We start from the raw sequence: 19522 nt of genomic DNA, 5'->3' as shown, positions 1-19522 counted from the left end.
TTCTTCACACTGAGGTCTCGGGGACAAGCGTGACTGCAGGCTGCAGCACTGAGAAAACGTGAGCTGCTTTACTTCTTTTTTTATTTTTTTTTTTAGAATCATCAAATGCTTAATCTTCCTCTCTTTCAATGAAGACAAGTCTCAATCAATCTCTTTATTAATCAATCTCTCTCTCAATCACTCTCAATCAATCACTCTCAAATTGAGAGTGATTGATTGAGAGTGTTTGAGAGAGATTAATTCAGAGCGAGAATGATTAATTGAGACATTGATTCAATCTCTCTCAATGAATCAATCGCTCTCAATGAATCAATCGCTCTCAATGAATCAATCGCTCTCAATGAATCAATCGCTCTCTCTCAATCTCAATCAATCGCTCTCTTCCAATCAATCTCAATCGCTCTCTCTCAATCCAAAAAATTTACGTTGCGAGAATCGTGATCTTTTTATTCTAAGCACAAAAAAAAATCGTGATTCTCATTTTGGCCAGAATCGTGCAGCTCTACCAAGCAGGTGCTAATGATCATTAATTTCACATGTAGGCTGAAACCAAGTCATCAACTGAAACCAAAACAGCTGTGTTAGGAGGCTTAAAACTGGGCGAGGAACAGCCAAACTCTGCTACTTAGGCAGGCCGTAAATGGGTCGGATTTAGAAAGAATTTGCTTTTGAAAATCTTATCTTCGTTCCAATTTCCTACCTGGATTTTTGTGTGGCGATCGAATTTGAGTAATTGGGCATGTTGGAAATGGTTTGAAAAACTAACAATTTTCTAATCAATGATGGGAGAATCGTGTGAGAAATGTAATGGAAGAAGAAATTCGCAAGAAAAGAAAATTTCCAGAAAGAAAAGAAGATTCCCAGCCACGAAAATTCTTTTCTGTAGCAACAGGAGGTAAAAATCGAAGGCTTGGTTGGTCGAATCTCGAAATCAATATGGGTGCATCATCGGATCACAAAACCCACAAAATTTCTGATTTTCAATAGAAAATTATTTTTCGAAATTCGACTATGTATGGCCAGCCTAAGGCCATGGCAAGACTGAGCACATCAATAAGACACAAGGTAGTTATACTGCATCAGCAAGGTCTCTCCCAAGCAAAGATTTCAAAGCAGACTGGGGTTTCAAGATGTGCTGTTCAAGCTCTTTTGAAGAAGCACAAAGAAACGAGTAACGATGAGGCCAAGGAAACTTGCAGCAGATGAAAGACACATTAAGCTCACTTCCCTCCCACATTGGAAGATGTCCAGCCTCAAAATCCAGTAAGGCCACTTTTCACACTGAAGCGGCGGCCGTGTTAGCGGTAAAGCGCCACTAGCTTTAGCGGCGCTCTTACCATCACTTTAACGGCGCTTTTTGGGCCCACTAGAGGGGCGCTTTTAACCCCCGCTAGTGGCCGAAAAAGGGTTAAAAGCGCCCACACAGCACCGCTGCCGAAGAGCTTTGCAAGCAATTTGGCAGCGCTGGCCACTGATCTCAGTGGCAGGGCGTTTTGGGAGCGGTGTGTTCACTGCTCCTAAACCGCCTCAAAGATGCTGCTGGCAGGACTTTTTTTCCCCCATCCTACAACGCACCGCTCTAGTGTGAAAGCACTTGGGCTCTCATTTTGGAGTGGCTCTGGGCTTCAACAAAATGGCAGGCTCCCGCAAGAAGAAACAGGAACAATGCTGGAGGCAATTTACAGCACACAGTAATTTTGGTAGCATAATTATTAATGAGGAATAAATGCTGTAAATAGCCTCTAGAATTGTTCCGGTTTCTTCTTGCGGGAGCCTGCCATTTTGTTGAAGCCCAGAGCCCCTGAACAGCAGTAAACCTTTAGGCTGTCAGCAGATCAGCCTCTACAAATTCGGCACAGTCTATAAAACAGAGAGCAACTGAGCATGTGCAGAACAGGGTGAAACTATGTATTACTGGATTTTAAACAGTATAGACACTTATTTTTACTGTTTAACATATATACACCCGCAAAAGGAGCCAGTCTGACGTGATCTATCAGGACTTAATTTTTTGACTAAAGTTCCAGTTTAGGAACTATCTTCAGTGTAAAGAACAACAAGGAGTCCTCAAAGTGATGGTTTGGTCCCCACAGAGCCCTGATCTCAACATTATGGCATCTGTCTGAGATTACATGAAGAGACAAAAGAGTTTGAGGTAGCCGACATCCACAGAAGACCTGTGGTTAGTTCTCCAAGATGTTTTGAACAACCTACCTGCGGAGTTTCTTTAAAAACGGTGTGCAAGTCTACCTAGAAGAACTGATGCTGGTTGGAAAGCAAAGGGCGGTCAAACCAAATATTGATTTGATTTGGATTCCTCTTCTGTTCAATTACTTTCTATTTTGTTAATTGATAAAAATGATCTATTAACAAGCTTGCTTCGGCAGCACATATACTAAAATTGGAACAATACAGAGAAGATTAGCATGGCCCCTGTGCAAAGATGACACGCAAATTCGTAAAGCGTAACAAAAATTAAAAAAAAAAAAATAAAAAAAAAAAATGATCTATTAACACTTCTATTTCTAAAAGCATTAATCGTTTACAGCATTTTTTCACACAGCACACAGTAGTGTGTGTATATATTTCTATGCATTATTTTATATATATATAAATTTTTAGTCGCACTTTACTGTCGTTTAAGCGGCTCTATTTGGCCGCTAGCAGGGCGCTTTTAACCCCGATTAGCGGCCAAAAAAGGGTTAAAACTACCCGCAAAGCGCCACAGTAGCGGCGCTTCCCCATTAATTTCAATGGGCAGGGGCGCTTTAGGTGTGGTGTACACACCGCTCCTACAGTGCTACAAAGATGCTGCTTGCAGGACTTTAATTTACCTTCCTGAAAGCGCACCGCTCCAGTGTGAAAGCACTCAGGCTTTCACACTGGAGAGACGGGAGAGGCTCTTTACAGGCGCTATGTAGGCGCTATTTTTAGTGCTGTAGCGCCTGTAAAGCTCCTCTGTGTGAAAGTAGCCTATTGGGGCGTACACACGGTCGGACTTTTCAACCTGACTGGTCTGACGGACGCCGACAAACCAAATCCGGCAAACAATCCGATCGGGTGTGGGCTTCACCGGACCTTTCCAGTCGCAAATCTGACGGACTTTAGATTTGGAACATGCTTCAAATCTTTACGTCGTAACTCCGCCGGACCCAGAAATCCGCTCATCTGTATGCTAGTCCGACGGACAAAAACCGACGCTAGGGCAACTATTGGCTACTGGCTATCAACTTCCTTATTTTAGCCCGGTGTACTTCATCACGTACGAATCCGTCAGACTTTGGTGTGATCGTGTGTAGGCAAGTCCGTTCGTTAGAAAGTCCGTCGGAAGTCCGTCAAAAGTCTGTCGAAAGTCCGCTGGAAAGTTTGTCGGACCAGTCCGGTTGAAAAGTCCGCCCGTGTGTACGCGGCATAAGACTGAGAACTAAGCGATCAAACACCGCTGATCACTCAGCTCTCAGTCTTCAGCTTGTAGAGAGCTTTATACTCTTCCCCTCCAGCGTCTACTGTAGCGCCAAGCTGTGGAGAGGGCAGGAGGGGCTGGTTTAGAGCAACTCGCTGAGAGGCTGAGCCAGCCACCGGTGCAGGCATGTGGGTGGATCCAAACCATATGGTCGGGATCTTTTCAGAGCCTGGACCGGGTCTGTGACTTCATCCCGCTGTCAGCTGAAAACGAGTCACAGGACTGCAGAATGAACTGCACTCCTGTGATCCACAATGAGTGCAGTTCAAATTTTCTTTGGCTATACTTCTCCTTTAAATCATGAGAATCCTTACACTGATATCACAACAGCTGTGGTCCTAAAGAGACCCAAATTATTTAGAGCTCTCCTATATACTAAAGCTGACAATACACTAGCAGATATTTGAACGAACGTTGGTAGGAAAATTCTCACCAGTACATTTAATGACTTGTAAAATGCAGTTTGAAATTACTTATTAAAACAGTTTGCTTTGAACATTTCATTTTAGAATGACTAAATGTTCCAAAAAAAAACCAAACAAAACAAAAACATTCACTGTTAGCGGAATGTTTCCATCCTGCTCCTTCAAGTGTTCTCATTACTGCAGTCGAGCGTTGATTTGACGTCAAATATGTGTCAATGGGCGGCCAATGTTTCTTTGCTGAAAGTGCGCTCACTGCATGTTCCCAAGACATAAAGAAGGAGTTCTCAAAGACGGGCCACCTGATCATGTGACAACTGTGACAGCCAATCACAAAGATCACATGATCACTGATCCCCACCCCCAGGTGTTCAGAACTTTTTAAAAAGGTCAGGAAGGGGTTTAAACCTCCCTTGCCAGCTCTGCTGTGACTGAACACAGCGGGACTTAGTCAGCACGTCCTGGCCAATGATTCATGGCCGGGACCTGCTGATCAGCTGTGTCCAATCACAGCTCAGAGACCTGTTTTCATAATCAACACAGAGCTCTGTACAAAGGGAACAATCTCTCCATTTTGCAGAGACAGGAAACAGAGACATTCAGTAAAAAGCAGCACATATTACACATTGTTAGGCACACATTTAACCTCTTGATCACCCAAGATGTTAACCCCTTCACAGGTGAGTGTCATTATATAATATAATCACTGTGTTGGTGTCACTGGTGAGGTCAGTGACAATTAGTTCTCACTCAGTGTCAAATTGCCTACCGCACTATCGCAGTCCTATTATAAGTCGCTGACCAAGTATATAGGAAAAAAAAAAATTCCAGTATATACACTATAGTTTGTAGACATAACTTTCACGCAAACCAATTAATAGAAGTGCAATGGAAAATTGTGGTGCCGAAACCGAAAATGCAGGATGCACCTGGTCGAAAACCAAAAATGACAGTTTAAAAAAAAATAGATAGATAGATAGAGATATATATATCTCTATCTATCCATCTATCTATCTATATAGATTTATATCTTTCTTTTTTTTTTTTTTTTTTTATATATAATTGTATACATATATATAGTCCTGCAACTTTTTAACCACTCGTTTTGAGATTTGTTGTTCACAAGTTAAAATCAGGGTTTTTTTCGCTCGAAAATTACTTGGAACCCCCAAACATTATATACGTTTTTTTTTTTCAGACATCCTAGAGAATAAAGTGGGGGTTGTTGCAATACTTTACGTCACACTGTATTTGCGCAGCGGTCTTACAATCGCAGTTTTATTAGACAAAAAAATACACTTTGAGTTAAAAAATAAGACAACAGTAAAGTTAGCCCAATTTTTTTCTATAAAGTGAAAGATAATGTTACGCCGAGTAAATTGATACCCAACATGTCATGCTTCAAAACTGCGCCTGCTCATGGAATGACGACAAACTTTTACCCTTAAAAATCTCCATAGGCAACGTTTAAAAAATTCTACAGGTTGCATGTTTTGTGTTAGAGGAGTTCTAGAGCTAGAATTATTGCTCTTGCTCTACCGACTGCGGCGATACCTCACATGTGTGGTTTGAACACCTCTTTCATATGCGGGCGCTGCTCACGTATGCGTTCACTTCTGCATGCGAGCTCGGCGGGACTAGGCGCGTTTAAAAATGTTTTTTTCTTATTTATTTTACCTTTTCATTTTTTATTTTTACACTGTTCTTTAAAAAAAAAATTGTGTCACTTTTATTCCTATTACAAGGAATGTAAACATCCTTTGTAATAGGAAAAAAGCATGACAGGACCAGGACAGGACAAAAATACACTTTTTTGAGTCAAAAAATAAGACAACAGTTAGGTTAGCCCAATTTTTTTCTATATTGTGAAAGATAATGTTACACTGAGTAAATTGATACCCAACATGTCACGGTTCAAAATTGCGCCCGCTCGTGGAACAACGACAAACATTGGCACTTAAAAATCTCCATTGGCGACGTTTAACTATTTCTACAGGTTACCAGTTTTGAGTTACAGAGGAGGTCTAGTGCTAGAATTATTGCTCTCGCTCTAACGATCGTGGCGATACCTCACATGTGTGGTTTGAACACAGTTTTCATATGCGGGTGTGACTTACGTATGTGCTCGCTTCTGCGCGTGAGCTCGGCGGGACGGGGCGCTTTAAAAAAAAATTTTTTTCTTATTTATTTTAACTTTTATTTATTTTTTTTACACTGTACTTTAAAAAAAAAAAATGAGTCACTTATATTTGGTTTGAACACCGTTTTCATATGCGGGCGCTACTCACGTAAGATCGCAAGATCGCCCCCACCTGTCTCCATACCATTGCAGGGCGGAAGCGTCGTCAAAATGTCACTTCCACCCATAGCTCCTAAAAGGCCTTTTTTTTTTTTTTTTAAATGACAAATTTTTTTTTTTTTTGTAATTGCATTTTAGTGTAAATATGAGATCTGAGGTCTTTTTGACCCCAGATCTCATATTTAAGAGGACCTGTCATGCTTTTTTTCTATTACAAGGAATGTTTACACTCCTTGAAATAGGAATAAAAGTGACACAAGTTTTTTCTTTTTAAAGAACAGTGTAAAAATAAAAAGGTAAAATAAATAAGGAGAAAAAAAATAAAAAGTGTAAACGCACCCCGTCCCGCCGAGCTCGCATGCAGAAGCGAACGATTACGTGAGCAGCGCCTGCATATGAAAGCGGTGTTCAAACCACACATGTGAGTTACTGCCGCGATCGCTAGAGCAGGAGAAATAATTCTAGCCCTAGAACTCCTCTAACTCAAAACATGCAACCTGTAGAATTTTTTAAAGGTCGCCTATGGATATTTTTAAAGGGGTTGTAAAGGTAATTTTTTTTTTTTTTTAAAAATAACAAACATGTTATACTTACCTTCACTGTGCAGCTCGTTCTGCACAGAGTGGCCCCGAACCTGGTCTTCCGGGGTCCCTCGGCGGCTGTTTCAGCTCCTCCCCGCAAGCATTTACCACCTTAATGCGAGCTCCCTCGCATGGTGGTGAGTGCTTGCGGGCGCGCTCCCATGATACAGCCGGCGGCTATAGCCGCTCGCTGTATCACTCGGCCCCGCCCCCCGGCGCGCCGCGTCATTGGATGTGATTGACAGCAGCGCGAGCCAATGGCTGCGCTGCTTTCAATCCATCCACTGCAGCCAATCAGCGACCAGGCTGAGCTGCAATGAAGATGACGAGGACGAGCAGCGAAGATTCGAGGCGTCAGGTAAGTAAAACGGGGGGCCTGGGGGCGGCGGTACTGTCAAAAGTTTTTTCACCTTAATGCATAGAATGCATTAAGGTGAAAAAATTTTTACCTTTACAACCCCTTTAAGGGTAAAAGTTTGTTGCCATTCCACGAGCGGGCGCAATTTTGAAGCGTGACATGTTGGGTATCAATTTACTCGGCGTAACATTATCTTTCACAATATAAAAAAAATTAGGCTAACTTTGTCTTATTTTTAAATTTAAAAAAGTGTATTTTTTTCCAAAAAAAGTGCGCTTGTAAGACTGCTGCGCAAATACGATGTGACAGAAAGTATTGCAACAACTTGCATTTTATTCTCTAGGGTGTTCGGAAAAAAAAAAAAAATGTTTGGGGGTTGCAAGTAATTTTCTAGCAAAAAAAACAGTTTTTAACTTGTAAACAACAAATCTCAAAAAGAGGCTCGGTCTTTAAGTGGTTAACTTACAATTGCACAGTCACGTGACACTGTACTAAGTGAACCTGTTTCTTTGCCTTGTATGAAAATACAAAACAGGTTCACTTTTTGAACAACTTGTGATTTCACGAACACTATGTACAAATATCATTGTACCTCTTCTACACAGCTGAACCTACCCTGTGAGCCAGATGACGACAAGCTGCTCCCCTCTTGCACAGAGCCATGGCATTGTCCAGTCACAGGGTTAAGGCCTTGAGATTGGTTTGGTGTTGCACCTGCTGTGCTCCGGCACTGTAAACCCGGCTTCACCGGATTACGCTGTAGTCTCCTCAGTTGACACCTACGTTCCTCAGAGAAAGCGGACTGACACTCAGGAATACTCTCATCACTCTCCACAGGCTCATTCGGAGTCCTCTGAAAAGTCCTGTGACTTTCACAAGAAGGTAAACTACAGAGACTGTTTGGCTTGTCCACCTCGCTCTGGGAGACACTGGAGGTGTAAGGCCGCACACTGCCCAACACCGGGTTATTCACATGAAATCCACAAGCGGTAAATTTGTCTGTGTTTTCCTGGGGGCTGAGGATTGAATCTTGCAAACTGGAAAGGAGGTCCAACATTGGCGGAAAGGAGCCCGATCTTGCAAAAGCACCAGCACAGAGATCGCTGCCGTCACCACCTCCAATCTCCATCGAGGACAAGAGCTCCTGAAGCCTTTTAATTTCATTAAACACCTGCAAACAAAGAGAGCATGAACAGCTTTTAGATGTACTATTATGGTTACTTCTTAAAAGGAAGATTTCTTCTTTATTGATTTTTGCAATACAGACAACATTCTATCCCTTGCCTACATAGTATTCTCTTTATATCCATTTGACAGAATAAGTAGAAGGTGGAAAGCCGGCAGCTTGTTCATCCAGAAAACAGGATTTTTTAAAACAGCTTACCTGTAAAATCCTTTTCTTTCGATGGACATCACGGGACACAGAGCCACAGTAATTACTGATGGGTTATATAGGTATCACTGGTGATTGGACACTGGCACACCCTATCAGAAAGTTCAACCCTCTATATAATCCCTCCCCTTGCAGGGATACCTCAGTTTTGTAGCCAAGCAATATAGTGTATTAGAAGAGGGGCGGGACCTCTGTGTCCCGTGATGTCCTTCGAAAGAAAAGGATTTTACAGGTAAGCTGTTTTAAAAAATCCTATTTTCTTTCTCGAACATCACGGGACACAGAGCCACAGTAATTACTGATGGGATGTCCCAGAGCAATGCTACCTGAGGGGGGGGGGGGACCACGACCAAGTAGGGTGCAATCAGACCTGAGGACCCTGTACCGCTGCCTGCAGCACACTACGCCCAAAGGCAATATCCTCATGCCTTCTCACATCCACCTGATAGAATCTGGTAAATGTATGAACTGAAGACCAGGTTGCGGCCTTGCAGATTTGAGCCATAGAGGCCCGGTGATGCACTGCCCAAGAAGCACCAATAGCCCTTGTGGAATGTGCCCTGATCTGAAACGGAGGAATCTTCTGTTTCAAACCGTAAGCTTGAATAATCAACTGTCGAATCCATTTAGAAATGGTAGATTTTGACGCTGCCTGTCCTCTATTGGGACCCTCTGGCAGCACAAACAAAACATCCGTCTTGCGGATCTGAGCAGTTGCCCCGAGATAGGCCTTGACTGCTCTTACTACATCCAACGAATGTAGAGATCTCTCTTCCGGAGAACAGGGATCTGGAAAAAAGGAAGGTAGAACAATGTCTTGGTTTAAATGAAAATCAGAAACCACCTTCGGTAAAAAACTAGGATGAGGGCGTAGTACCACTCTATCCTTGTGTATAATCAAATAAGGCTCCTTACAGGAAAGAGCTGCTAATTCTGATACTCTTCTAGCAGAAGAGATGGCCACCAGAAAAATTTACTTCCTTGTCAACAAGACCAAAGGAATCTGACTTATTGGTTCAAAAGGCTGTTTCTGTAACACAGCCAGGACCAAATTCAAGTCCCAGGGGTTTAGGGGCGCTTTAACCGGAGGATTAAGACGCATCACTCCCTGCATAAAGTTTGCTGCAGCCGCCACCCGCCCCCCTGGCAGCAGTATGGGGAGAAGTTTCCCGTATCAGCTATCACTGTTTGAAAACAACGAGACCGTGCGAGGCACCGACAACATGGCCACGTCATTCATACACACAGCTCTGTGTATGAATAAACTAGAAGCCCTGTCATCCTTAGCGGCTGTCGGCGCCGCGGAGTCTTCCTGTCAGGGGTACGGGATGTACGGGTAAGCAGATACACTGACAGTGTGCAGGAAACCTGCATGGCATCAGCAATCTGCTGATCACTGGTGCAATACTTTTTCAGGCTCCTACTACAGAAAATAATAAATGCACATTTTTTTGACCTGCAAAAAGATGTGCATTTACTGTTTTTTGTAGAAAGGTGAACTCATCCCATAAAACTTTTGGTACTTTACTATAAACTTGGGATTGGTTATTGTAAATGCATTGTTAGGAGTTCTGTGAAATTTGCCCAGTACTGTGGACCAGTGTAGTTTTGGGTCTGTTGCACAGCTTTAATGCAGTCTAGTCCTGGCTGCAACAACGGACAAATCTGTTTACAAATCTGGGTGATTCCCCTGAACGCATGCATGTAGATTTGTCCAACCTGTAAAAAAATCAGAGGGATTAAAGCTGGCCATACAGTGCTTTGAAAAAGTATTCATACCTCTTGCAATTTTCCACATTTTGTCATGTTACAACCAAAAACGTAAATGTATTCTATTGGGATTTTATGTGATAGACCAACACAAAGTGGCACATAATTGTGAAGTGGAAGGACAATGATAAATGGGTTTCACATTTTTTTACAAAATAAATATGTGAAAAGTGTGGGGTGCATTTGTATGGCACCCCCCTGAGTCAATACTTTGTAGAACCCCCTTTCACTGCAATTACAGCTGCAAGTCTTTTTGGGGATGTCTCTACCAGCTTTGCACATCTAGGAGAGTGACATTTTTGCCCATTCTTCTTCTTGGCAAAATAGCTCAAGCTCTGTCATATTGGATGGAGAGCATCTATGAACAGCAATTTTCAAGTCTTGCCACAGATTCTCAATTGGATTTAGGTCTGGACTTTGACTGGGCCATTCTAACACATGAATATGCTTTGATCTAAACCATTCCATTGTAGCTCTGGCTGTATGTTTAGGGTCGTTGTCCTGCTGGAAGGTGAACCTCCGCCCCAGTCTCAAGTCTTTTGCAGACTCTTAACAAGTTTTCTTCTGATGTGAAGTTGAAAAAATTGCGCTTAGGACAAATATATAGGCCAAGTATATACAGGTGGCTGCCTCCCTTAAACAAAGACACTCCCTAGGGATGTCCTGCAAAAATAAGAAATTTTAGGGGATAAATAGGGAAAAATGGCGCTACCCGAGAAACCCGTTTGGCTCAGCCTATACAGGGAACGTTGTATAAACGTAATTTTATATATGTCACAAGATTTCAAACCAATATGGGTGAAAGGATGCTGTAATTAAATGGAAAACAAAAAAGTTTTCTTCTGATGCCCCGCACACACAGTTGGACTTGCCAACGGGATAACCTCCGTCTGCATTTCCGATGGAAATATTTAGAACATGTTCTAAGTCCGTCGGAAATGCCGACAGAAAGTCCGATGGGGCAAACACACGGTTGGAATATCCGACCAAAAGCTCCCATCGGACCTTTTCTGTTGGAAATTCTGATAGTGTGTATGCGGCATAAGCCCTGTATTTGGCTCCATCCATCTTCCCATCAATTCTCACCAGCTTCCCTGTCGAAGAAAAGCATCCCCACAACATGATGCTGCCACCACCATGTTTCACAGTGGGTATGGTGTGTTCAGGGTGATGTGCAGTGTTAGTTTTCCGCCACACATAGCGTTTTACTTTTAGGCCAAAAAGATCAAATCTGACCAGAACACCTTCTTCGACGTGTTTGCTGTGTCCCCAACATCGCTTCTCACAAACCGCAAACAGGACTTCTTATGGCTTTCTTTCAACAATGGTTTTCTTCTTGCCACTCTTCCATAAAGGGCAGATTTGTGGAGAACACGACTAATAGTTGTCCTGTTGACAGATTCTCTGACCTGAGCTGTGGATCTCTGCAGCTCCTCCAGTCACCATGGGCCCCTCTTGGCTGCTTCTCTGATTAATGTTCTCTTTGCCCGGCCTGTCAGTTTAGGTGGACGGTCATGTCTTGGTAGGTTTGCAGTTGTGCCATACTCTTTCCATTTTCGGATGATGGATTGAACAGAGCTCTGTGAGATGTTCAAAGCTTGGGAGATTTTTTTCTAACCTAACCCTGCTTTAAACTTCTCCACAACGTTATCCCTGACCTGTCTAGTGGTTCTCTAACAAACCTCTGAGGGCTTCACAGAACAGCTGTATTTATACTGAGATTAAATTACACACAGGTGGACTCTATTTATTAATTAGATGACTTCTGAGGGCAATTGGTTCCACTAGATTTTAGTTAAGGGTAACAGAGTAAAGGGGACTGAATGCAAATGTACGCCACACTATCTATACACTGGGGGGAGAACCTCTGGGGGAATCTAGGATGGAAAAGGACCTGGGGGTCCTAGTAGATGATAGGCTCAGCAATGTCATGCAATGCCAAGCTTCTGCTAATAAAGCAAACAGAATATTGGCATGCATTAAAAGGGGGATCAACTCCAGAGATAAAACGATAATTCTCCCGCTCTACAAGACTCTGGTCCGGCCGCACCTGGAGTATGCTGTCCAGTTCTGGGCACCAGTCCTCAGGAGGGATGTACTGGAAATGGAGCGAGTACAAAGAAGGGCAACAAAGCTAATAAAGGGTCTGGAGGATCTTAGTTATGAGGAAAGGTTGCGAGCACTGAACTTATTCTCTCTGGAGAAGAGACGCTTGAGAGGGGATATGATTTCAATTTACAAATACTGTACTGGTGACCCCACAATAGGGATAAAACTTTTTCGCAGAAGAGAGTTTAACAAGACTCGTGGCCACTCATTACAATTAGAAGAAAAGAGGTTTAACCTTAAACTACGTAGAGGGTTCTTTACTGTAAGAGCGGCAAGGATGTGGAATTCCCTTCCACAGGCGGTGGTCTCAGCGGGGAGCATTGAAAGCTTCAAGAAACTATTAATCACCTGAATGACCGCAACATACAGGGATATGTAATGAAATACTGACACATAATCACACACATAGGTTGGACTTGATGGACTTGTGTCTTTTTTCAACCTCACCTACTATGTAACTATGTAACTTTTCACATATTTCTTTGTAAAAGATTTTGAAAACAATTTATCATTTTACTTCCAGTTCACAATTATGTGCCACTTTGTGTTGGTCTATCGCATAAAATCCATTTACGTTATTGATTGTAACATCACAAAATGTGGAAAATTTCAACGGGTATGAATAACTTTTCAAGGCACTGTACACTATACAATATTTAATTTATATTCAATTTCCTTTAGATTTACCTTCAACTATGGAGTGCAAGAGCCTGCCTGATTGCATACAAATTGAAAGTGTTTATGTTTGACCTCATATTATATAGTTTTGGTAAAACTAAAAGGTAAGTTGTACAAAAAATAGTATAATGTATGGCCAGCCTTACTAAAACTTACTAAGACTGGAGAGTGCAAATTCTGGTGCAGCTCTACATAGAAACTAAATTAGCATCCAGGTTTTTATTTGTCAAAGCTTAATTGAACAAGCTGAAGTTAGAAGCTGATTGGCTACCATGCACAGCTGCATCAGATTTACACTCTAGTTTTAGTAAATCAATTCTTCTGAGATCAAACCAATGTACATACAAGTATTCAAGCAAATCAGCGGGTCAATATTTGAATACTCACTGGAGTGACAGATTTTATAGGACTATGGCTCCACCTTGTGGTGAAATCTGGTACTGTAGCTCCTGTAATCAAATAATGAAACTCAAGCAATATTCCTTTCCATTCATGCAAATCCCTGGTGCCCAACCTGTAGCCTGAGGGCTGCATGTGGCCCTTTAGTATATGATGTGCAGCCCTCAGACTTCAGCATTCTGTAGTGGGAACACTGATTAGCAGAGGAGGCTGGTGTTCAATAAACCCCCCCTCTCACTTGCACCGCCATAGGAGATGAGGATCGAGGACAAGGGGTAGGGCTGCTGCTCCTCGCTTCAGCCGAGGGAAGAGCAGGGGCTTCGCCTCCCGACCGGACAGGAAGTAGGTCCTGAGACCCGATTGGCCGGAAGTAGACTCCCGGCCAATTGGGTCTCAGGACCTGCTTCCTGATTGGCGGGGAGGAGAAGCAGGAACACAATAGCGAATATTAATTGCTATCAGTACTCATAAAAAAAATGGTATTGGTGCATCCCTAATTGGAATCCATGCGTCCAGGGCCCTGCATGGAGATTAGGGGCCGGGTGCATGGTTTAGGGGGGCGGCGTCTCTTATGGATGGGCTGCCACTGCCGATTAGGGTAATAGCATTAATCTCTACTAGCCTCATGTAACAAGTTCCCAGATTCATATGGTCTTCTGCAGCCTTTTCCCAGCCAAACATGTAGCATGTCCATACTCTCTGACCCTCATTTACTCTATTAGGTCTGCAGGCTCTGACAGTCTTCTCAAAAATTACATATACTGAACATTATGTGTGGCCCTTTGGCGATGCCCATGGCCGCATTTGAGGCCCCCTTTAGTTCATAAGTTGAAGAAAGACACAAAATTGTTAAGAAGCATTTTAAATTTGTAACTGAATACCATTCCTATAGAATCTAAAATAAAATGCGTGTGTCTCTTTGTCAGGGAGGTCTGGGTATCCCAGTAAGCACAGCTTGGTTTCAGCGGGGAAGAGGATAGGGATAGCAGAACCCATGGCAATTCTTTTTAGATCTGTGTCCCCAGTTGGGAGATTTATCTAACTTTATATGTTTTTTCTTTTATCGATCAGCTGGACAGGAAATGAGAGGAAATCTTTAAAATGCAACAGCAACAAAAAACACAACAGAAGTTCCAACCCTCCACACCCTCCCTCGCCACTAAAAAGTAGTTGTATCCAGCACCCCTCTTGGCCTCAGGCCCATACTTTCATTCGACCAGGACTTGGGACCCCGATTGTCCCTGAGGATACCCATGATTGGCTCACCTCCCTACACGTAGCTTCCTTTGCTCAACACTTATTCCTTTCCTCTCAAATACATTGCCCGCTTTCTGAATTTGAATGTTTAAGCTCTCTCCATGATATGCCCAGACATCTACTTTCCTCCCTCTATGGCCTAATCCAAAGCCCTTACACAGGATGACCTACCCCCCCCCCACACACACACACACACACACACACACACACACACACACACTAAGATGTGGTCGGTAGATCTGGGAAAGAGTCTTTCCAGAGCGGACTGGCAGACTGCATTCCACTTCACCCACAAGTCCTCTATTTCCTGTTACTCACAGGAAAATAATTTCAAGATCCTTTCCAGATGATACAGGGACCCAAATCTTCCCAATTACCCCAGCCTCCTGCTGGCGATGTGGTGCAACTTCAGGTACTTACCTCCATATCTGGTGGGAGTGTGAACGGATTCGACCCTTCTGGTATTTCAGGTGTATAATGTTATCTATAAGGAATCCTTACAGCCAACCCCAGAGATTGCCCTCCTCTCCATGTTGCCTCCCAGAAACGATGTCTCCTCCGTCTCTTTTTGTCTGCGGCTCGACAACTTATCCTGCTTTATTGTAAAACTGCCACTATTCCCCCATTGTCACTGTGGATCTCTGCAGTGAACAGCATTTCCTCCATTCATGAAAATGGAGGAGATGCTGGCGCTTGACAATAATACACATGATAAACAAAGTTTTCTCCTTATCGGATACAGTGCCTTGTAAAAGTATTCACCCCCCCGCTTGGCTTTTTACCTATTTTGTTACATTACAGCCTTTAGTTCAATGTTTTTTTAATCTGAATTATATGTGATGGATCAGAACACAATAGTCTAAGTTGGTGAAGTAAAAATAGAAAAATATATACCTAAAACTAGGGATGCAATGAATGGGTTTTTTGGTGCCGAAACCGAAAATAAATCTTCCTTGATCCCGAAAACCGAAAACCGATACCGAAACAACACCGATAACGAAAGTGACTGTTTTTAAAACAGTCTGTCTGTCAAAGTGCCCGGACAAGGGGGAGGGGCTGTATGTGACGGCGCGCAGCGGGAAACACACAGCTATTGAAATGAAAGCTGTGATGTTCCCGGCGCTGTAATCAAACAGGGGGGGGGGGGCTCTCCTCTTTTCTACGATATAGGAAGCCCCCCTGATAGGCAGCACCAGGCGCGGGGGCGGAGCCCCGCCCAGGCCCCGCCCCATTCAGTATCGGCAAAAATTGATGTAACAAGCTCATAGAGACTTATCCAAAGCGACTTGGAGCTGTGATAGCCGCAAAAGGTGGCTCTACAAAGTATTGACTTTAGGGGGGTGAATAGTTATGCACATTGACTTTTTCTGTTATTTTGTCCTATTTGTTGTTTGCTTCACAATAAAAAAAAAAAAAAAAACATCTCCAAAGTTGTGGGCATGTTCTGTAAATTAAATGATGCAAATCCTCAAAAAATCTGTGTTAATTCTAGGTTGTGAGGCAACAAAACACGAAAAATGCCAAGGGGGGTGAATACTTTTACATGGCACTGTACTCTGGCTGCAATGCTCCCCACCCCTTCAAGCTCAGCCCCGCTTTTGCCTTGAATCTTATTGTGTGATAATGGCCCCCACTAGACAAGTTACTATCTCTCATATTCCATGCTCTCCCAGCGGATTCCCTCTCTCCTCTCTCTCTCTTTTCTCCCTTCTTCTCCACTCCTCTCTTCCCCCCTCCCTTTTTATCTATTGTTTGATACAATTTGCACAATTTGCACAATTTGCACAATTAATGCATAATGCATTAAGGTGAGAAACCTCAAGGGTTTACAACCCCTTTAAGAAGTGAGGGACCATTTTCATAAATATACAGATTACAAAAAAAAAAAAAAAACACAAAACAAAACACCAGTGGCGCCAGTTTGACAAAATATTCCTCTGCAACTTTATATTCACAACAATAATAAAATACATCTATATGCATTAAATGCCCAGGGGTTCAGTTTATAGATTTATGAATTTACATTTACAAGTGAGCAGTTACCTCCACCATGCGTGGACGTTTCTTCTGACGACCCAAGCATCGACAAGCAAGCAATGAAAGGTCTTGGGCGACCTCGAAAGGGCAGACTCCAGCCCGTAGATCCAGGTGCTGGTGGCAGATACGAGAAGCTGCCCTGGACTGCTTGTCTTCTGACACTTTGATGGCTCCCTTCACAGAACTAGATTCCATTTCGTTGTCCCTCTCCTCTTCATTAACTAAATCCTTCTGTATAGATACAGCATGCAGTCATCATATGGAAAATAATACTTCCACTGTACATTTAAAACATGAAACAAAATGTGATATTGCCACAACATACTCCTGTGTGTCTACTACATAAAAACAAGTCTTGTAATCTCATTTACCGTTTCTGTGATTGGCTCGCTGCTTTCCCCACACAAACCAGAAAGCAAATGCAAAGCACAGGGTGCATTCTATCAGCTGGTTGGTGGTGGGGAGATAATCTAGAAAAGGAAATATTGGCAGGCTTGTTTTTTTTTTTATTGTACAGAACTTTTTAAGAATTATTCAAGCATGTTTAATGCAGACAAGGCCTGCAGCGTTCAGCCCATACCGTTATATGGGCTGTATGTTTGAAAGCTGCAGGGCTTGTGAGTAAACTACAAGAGTGCTCATCAGCCATGAACTACAAGTCGACAGCCGTGGTGGCTGATGGTAGTTGTAGTTCATTCATTCACAGGAAACTGTGAATGAAAGACGCGGCCATGTCGGCGGAGTGACAGCAGGTGCGGGGAGATGATCCCCGGCCCTCTGTCACACTGAAAAGGGGGGGGGGGGTGGAACAAGGGAACTAGCGGCAGGAGCTAGAACATGTTACATGTTCCGCCCTAAAAATGGGTGGAACATGTAACCTGTTCCAAAAGATGAATTTATCCTTTAATATGATTCTATGTACAAACAAATGGGTCAGGAAGGAGGTCTTGCAGAGATACTGGGAATTCCTTTTATGTGGAAGAGGTAGGTGGGGGATTCTGGGAACGCACAAATACTGAGATCTCTGTTACATGGAAAAAGCAGGTGGGTGGTCCTGGAAATGCAGAGAACCTCGGATCCCTATTACATGGAAGAGGCAGATAAGTGATCCTGGGAATGCAGAGATTGTGGGATCCCCATTACATGGAAGAAGCAGATAAGCGGTCCTGGGAATGCAGAGATTCTGGGATCCCCATTACATGGAAGAGGCAAATAAGCGGTCCTGGGAATGCAGAGATTCTGGGATCCCCATTACATGGAAGAGGCAGGTGGGCGGTTCTGGAAATACAGAGTTGCAGAGATATCAGGATCTCCATTACACAGAAGAGGAGGTGGGTGGTTCAGGGAATGCAGATACCTGGATCCCCATTACATAAAAGAAGTTGGTGGGCGATTGAACCTGGCAGCATCTATCCGAACTGGAATGTTCATTCTGGCATGAATATTAATGTTCAAAACAAACAAAAAAAAAAACAAAAACTTACCAGATACTTAGTGTGAGAACTCCTTTCTTCATTATCTACAGCTTTTTGTCCTGTCAGTATTTCCAGTAAGACCTAAAACAAACAAAAAAACAGATAAAATATGCAGAAAAAAAAATGTACATTCTAGGAACACATGTGAGACTGGTCACAAATAATTAGAGTGGGACTGCCTACCACAGGTATACTGCAGCAGAGCGGCCCCACTGCACCGGTTCATATACATGTATGTGATCTGCTTCTTCCGGGTAAGGGGCGCACACCCACCACCCTGGCTGTTATGCCACTGGCTAAGCAGCACAAGCCGGTCCGCAGGCCACGGCCAATGATTTATGGCCAGCACCCACTGGTTGGCTGAATGCATGACAGAGGGGAGCCCTGTGTTGGTAAACAACACAGAGCTCTCTTCTGACAGCAACGATGTGTGAAGCAGGGAGTAAAAACAGGCACATTGCTTAGGGAAAGCAGTACACAGTACACACAGTAAACGTCAGGCACACAGATAACCCTTTGCATCTAAATTTTAACCCCTTCCCAGCCAGAGCCATTACTACAGTGACCGTGCATATTATTAGCACTGATCATTGTATTAGTGTCACTGGTGATGTCAGTGGCAGTTAGTCAGTACACCCCATCGACAGACTGCCCGCGGCACTATCACAGTCCCAGTATAAGTTGCTGATCTCCACCATTAGTATGATATAAAAAATAAATAAAAATTCATATATATATATAATATTATATACACACACACACACACACACACACATATACATACACACAATGATTTGTAGATGCTATGACTTTTGCACAATCAATCAATGTACACTTATTAGCTTTTTTTTTGTTTTTACTAAAGACATGTAGCAGAATATATTTTGGCCAAAATTTATGACTAAATTTGACTTTATTGGATATGTTTTATAGCAGAAAGTAAAAACATTGTTTGTTTTTTTTTCTCAACTTTTTCGGTCTTTTTTCATTTATATCGCAAAAAAAAAAAAAAAAAAAAAACAGTGGTTGTCAAATACCATGAAAAGAAAGCTCTATTTGTGTGAAAAAAAAAATATAATATTAATTTGGGTACAGTGTTGCATGTCTGTGCAATTACCAGTTAAAGTAGTGCAGTGCCGAATAGCAAAAAATGGCCTGGGCATGAAGGGGGTAAAACCTTCTGGAGCTGAAGTGGCTACTTCAAGGTATACTACAAATAAAAAATGCGGCTGACGTTTTTCACCCAGCATTTCCTGCAATGCGCCAGTCCACTTCATGTTT

At 42.8% G+C, this 19522-nt stretch overlaps 1 protein-coding gene and 1 non-coding gene across 3 annotated transcripts in view; one reads left to right on the top strand and one right to left on the bottom strand.

The window, feature by feature from the left end:
* IRAK1 (interleukin 1 receptor associated kinase 1) overlaps nt 1-19522 on the bottom strand; it is a 144134-nt gene that overhangs the window by 7123 nt on the left and 117489 nt on the right. For both annotated transcript variants that reach the window (XM_073600246.1, XM_073600247.1), the window contains 3 exons: nt 18251-18322; nt 16773-16997; nt 7739-8294 (listed from right to left, as the gene is read on the bottom strand). In XM_073600246.1, coding sequence (XP_073456347.1) covers nt 7739-8294; nt 16773-16997; nt 18251-18322 — 853 coding nt within the window. The remainder of the gene's footprint in view (nt 1-7738; nt 8295-16772; nt 16998-18250; nt 18323-19522) is intronic.
* Nucleotides 2376-2478, top strand: LOC141109126 (U6 spliceosomal RNA). The gene has a single exon (XR_012236141.1). It is a non-coding gene; the product is annotated as a U6 spliceosomal RNA (small nuclear RNA).

The sequence above is a fragment of the Aquarana catesbeiana genome, linkage group LG09 (assembly GCF_042186555.1).
Source record: "Aquarana catesbeiana isolate 2022-GZ linkage group LG09, ASM4218655v1, whole genome shotgun sequence".
NCBI lineage: Eukaryota > Metazoa > Chordata > Amphibia > Anura > Ranidae > Aquarana > Aquarana catesbeiana.
The sequence above is the reverse complement of the archived record's forward strand: the minus strand, read 5'-3'. Positions and strand labels throughout refer to the sequence as shown.